At 39.1% G+C, this 4,846-nt stretch overlaps 1 protein-coding gene across 1 annotated transcript; it reads right to left on the minus strand.

The window, feature by feature from the left end:
• Positions 1-3,411: 3,411 nt before the first annotated feature.
• On the minus strand, positions 3,412-4,048 carry LOC116423459 (calmodulin-like). Its single transcript, XM_031967745.1, has one exon. It carries the CDS (start codon positions 3,978-3,980, stop codon positions 3,531-3,533), a length of 450 nt encoding a protein of 149 aa, XP_031823605.1. The 5' UTR covers positions 3,981-4,048; the 3' UTR covers positions 3,412-3,530.
• Between the last annotated feature and the right edge of the window lie 798 nt (positions 4,049-4,846).

Here is a 4,846-nt window from a genome sequence, read left to right on the forward strand (position 1 = left end):
TATTCCCAGACATCTCTGAAACTCCAGGACTGTGTCTACAATAAATACCAACATTCTGACAAGGCTATATGGCTGTGAATCATGCTATGATTGTTTTTAGGTCTTGTATTTCAGAATTATTTTGGGACTGTGTCACTATTATATAACTCTGTTCGTCTCAGGTAGAAATATGCACTTTTTGGTTTCTCCACCTAGTTTCAAATGGGTCACAGTATCCATGAAGAGGTCTTGATTTGGAGTATTGGATGCCAGTTAAGTCAGAAGCATCTTGAGAAGATGTAGCAAGACAAATGAGAAAAATGGATGATAAAAGTTGCTTAAAGAAGACTACAGAAGTCTAAGGAGCTGAGAAAATGAGAAAAAGCTAATATGAGCTGAGTAATGTGAACAAGTAGGCTTTATGTCTGTGTTGGGCAATGCACAGTAAATTATCCTTGTCATTAAGCTACCCCATCCATCATCAATTTCTTCTTATCTATTGATACCTTCTTTGTTGCCTACGATTGTTTTTAGGTATTCTATCAGAATTATTTTGGAACTATGTAATTATTATATAATAATTGTATCATATTAGAAATATGCACTTTTTGGTTTCAAATGGGTCACAGTACCCATGAAGAGGCCCTAATTTGGAATGTTGGATGCCAGTAAAGTCAATTCTCTTAAGACGACATAGCAAGACAAATGAGAAAAGTGGGTGAGAAAAGCTGCTTAAAAACAGACTACAGAAGTCTAAGGAGCTGAGAAGCTGAAAGGCAGCTGATAGGAGCAGAATAGAGTGGACAAGTAGGCTTTATATCTGTGTTGGGGAGCTGATCTGTATGGAAGAAAGCTTTGATGCTGGGAGCTGATTGGCAAAAGAAGCATCCTATGTTGTGTAAAGAAGTGGTTGAAGGTGGGCTGACAGGCTCTCTCCAGAGCTATTTATAGCTTCAAAGGTGAGGAGGAAGGGAACAAGCATTTGCTGAGTGCTACCATGTGCCGGGCACGGTGTTAAATGCTTTATGAATATCATCTTATTTGATCCTCACAACAATCCTGTGAAGAAGGTCCTATTGTTATCCCCATTTTTCAGTTGAGGAAACTGAGGGAGACAGCAATTAAATTAGTTGCCCAGGATCAAATAGTGGTTTGAGGTCATATTTGAGGTTTGGTCTCCTTGACTCTTAAGCACTTGCATCACTTAGCTGCCATGGAGTGAAGGGAAACCGCTTAAAGCTTACACAGAGATGGGTTAATTTTGAAGATTCTAGGAATAAAGGAAGTTCCCTGATTGAGTGTCTTGCTCCCTTAGCACTTCTGGAGGGAGCAGGCTGGGAAATCCAGACCTTAGGCTGTTATTGGCTGGAAGAGCTTAACATCACTTCAGTTGTCTGCATCCAAAAAGAAAGCACAAAGACAGGGAAGAGGAGGAAATGTGAGGTCTGGCTGGTCCCTAAAAAGGCCAGAGACATGGAGTCCTGCAGTCCAGAGTTGCGGCCTGCCCCCCGTGCTTCCATGCCTCATCCCCCTGACCACCAGCTGCAGGCAGGACCTACGTCTGTTAGATTATTTCTGCTCTTGCTGCCTTTTGAGTAAATGATGTGTTGTTACAGTCTTGTGTTCATTTTACCTTCTCATTCAATAAATGTTTCACAATGAAGAATTAATGATGTCATTGTTGCTGAGCTGTGTAAATGGGAAGTATACCAGCACAGACTTGGGAGAATAAACATCTGTTTTCCCAGCATCAGGGTACCCACTAAGACCTTAAGCATGAATGGAGGCGATGTGTCAGCCCCCAGCTCTCCCCTCCTCCCTAAACCCTCACGGATCTTTTGAGTGTAACTTGGGGCCAGTAAGCCAGCACAGAGAAAAAAGGGGGGAAGTCGGGGGCCTCCTTGTGTCATATGGCCGTGACTGCTTCACTGCAGAGGACACGATCCTTCGAGTCACCTGGGGGACCACCTTATGGACTCTTAACCACTTCCTCTCACATCCTATTCAGTCATAGAGATCTCTCTCATAGACACCCTCCTCTTTCTATTCAAACATCCACCATCACCTTCTCGTTCCTCTCTGCTCCCCAACAAACCTCAATGGCTCTCTATTGCCCCAAGGAATAAATATAAACTCCTTTGTTTGACCCTAAAAGCTCTATACCACCTGACCCCTTCCTATCTTTCCAGTCTTTTTGGACTTCACTCCCCATCTTGAACTTTGAAATTGAGTCATATGGGTTTATTTCTTGCTACACACACACACACACACACTCAAGATCCCTGGCTTCCTTCTAGACTCAATTCCTGGACCAAAAATCTTATTCCCCTCAACTCCTAGTGCTCCCACAAGCTGCTTTGTATTCATTTGGCATATATTATGCATATATTTGCAGGCTTATGCAGTCTCCTCCTCTAGACTATAAATTCACTGAAAGCAGGGACTGCTTCATTGTTACCTTTGTATATCCATGGATACTTTATATATATATATATATATATATATATATATATATATATATATATATCTTTCATAAATGTTTGCTAATTGATCTCATTTCTGTTTGAATACTTTGATATGGAAACTTCCTACCAAGCCTCCACTCTAGGCCAAAATTTCTTAAACTGGGTCTTAAACATGGGGTCTCTTAACTGAATAGGGGGGTCACAAAATTATGATTTATTATCAGAATCATTAATGTTTGATTTACATGCCTATCTTATATACATATATGCATGGGACCACAGAAAATTTTCTTGGGCAAAAAGGGGTCCTTAGTGGAAAAATTTTTAAGAAGCTTTGTGTTGAGACTATCAAAATAATAATAATAGCTACCATTTATACACTACATTAAGTTTTGCAAAGGGCTTTACATATATTATTTCTTCCTTGCAAGACCTTGTGAAGGATAGGTGTTATTACTGTATTTTATAGGGAAGGAAACTGAGGATGGGGAGATTGTTATTTGCCCAGGGTTACACAGCTAAAGAACTATAAGATAGAATTATTCTGATCTTCCTAACTCCAAATCTGGCACTCTATCCATTATGCTACCATCTAGTCGCCTCCTATTTCACCACAAACTCAACTTGAATGGGGCTGATAACTTACTCTATTATCTTCCCCGGAGGAATCTTAGGATCTTAGGAACTTGGTGCTGGGGACCATACACGTCTATAATTCTATATTCACAGTCTCTAAATCCCCATTTATTCTTCCCATTTACATAGGTCAGTAGCAATGACACCATTAACTCGTCATGCATTTACTAAAGGAGAAGGTAAACACAAGAATGTCATTATATAGCATTTACTCTATCTAAGTTTATAGGTTGCAAAAAGCTTATATAAATCCACAGTAACATGCACGTTACTTGATCAGTTTTCTAAAATAAAGTTTCTAAACGATGATAGCGAGATAAGGAAAGAAAAATATGGAGAATGAGAATTCTAATTCCTACCCATGAAGTGGGGAGGCATGGGGAAATGTTTTACAGAGAAGTTACAAAGAAAAGACAAATAAAATTGCACCAGATATTTGATGCAATGTCTTCACTTTGCTGTCAGCATTTGAGCAAATGCTTCGTAGTTTACTTGGCCATCACCATTCATATCGGCTTCCCTGATCATTTCGTCCACCTCTTCATCTGTTAACTTCTCTCCAAGGCTTGTCATCACGTGGCGAAGTTTTGCTGTACTAATAAAGCCATCACCAGCCTTGTCAAACACGCGGAATGCATCTCGAATTTCTTCATCACTGTCTGTGCTTTTCATTTTTGTTGCCATCACAATCAGAAACCCCGAAAAGTCAATTGTACCATTACCATCAGGATCAACTTCGTTAATCATATCCTTTAAGTCAGCTTCTGTGGGGTTTTGCCCAAGCGACCTCATTATAGTTCCCAATTCCTTTGTTTTTATACTACCATCGTCATCCTTGTCAAATAGAGCAAAGGCTTCTTTGTATTCTGTAATCTGCTCTTCAGTCAGTTGTTCAGCCATATTCCCACACTTTTAGTGGCTAAGTTCCCATCAGCCAACCTCTCCACTTGTGACTATACTGGGACAAAATCATAACTTTTAGCAACTTAGCAACTGGGTGCTGGATTATGACATCTTAGACAATGACTTCAGTCTGCCAATCCAGTAAGACTTGGATTTTAAAACATACAATTAAAACAAAAATCCTCACTGACAACTACCCAAACACAAGATTTTAGATATTAAGTTGGAAAGGATCTAGGAGATAATGCAATGCAACTCCTTCAAATTGTAGATAAAAAACTAAGGCCTTTAGAGCTAAAGTGACCTACAGGAGTTCACATCTAGAACCGTAATGGATCTTAGAGGGCATCAAATGTCCTAATTCTGTACTTCTTCAAGTTACAGATAAGAAAACAGGTTCAGAGAGGTTAAACTTGCCCATCATTGCTTAATCAGTATGAGAAATGAGATTTGAACCCATCTCCAACTTTAACTATCTCCACAGCTCCATTTTTAACTATCTTAGCCCCTACACTAGCACCTGTGTGGTATTCTGGATGCCATTTCCCAATCTGAAAAATATCTTTGATCAAGATTGTCTTTATTCTGCAAAAGATATCCTACTTACAAAAAATGTCAGATGTTTGGCAAATCTTTGCCAGAAAATATTCCTGAACCTAATACAGGAAATATGTATTTAAATAAGTATGAAATCATTGGTAAATTGTTTTAAAATTAGGAATTCCCTTCTAACAATCTGAGCATTTATTAACTTCCTACCACACTGTTAAAGGCTCCTTTGTGTTAAAGGAAAACAAAGACAGTTTCAACAAACATTCCCTGTTCTCAAGGAGCTTACAATTTTCTTTTGCATACTAATAATA

The sequence above is a fragment of the Sarcophilus harrisii genome, chromosome 4, assembly GCF_902635505.1.
Source record: "Sarcophilus harrisii chromosome 4, mSarHar1.11, whole genome shotgun sequence".
NCBI classification, from domain to species: domain Eukaryota; kingdom Metazoa; phylum Chordata; class Mammalia; order Dasyuromorphia; family Dasyuridae; genus Sarcophilus; species Sarcophilus harrisii.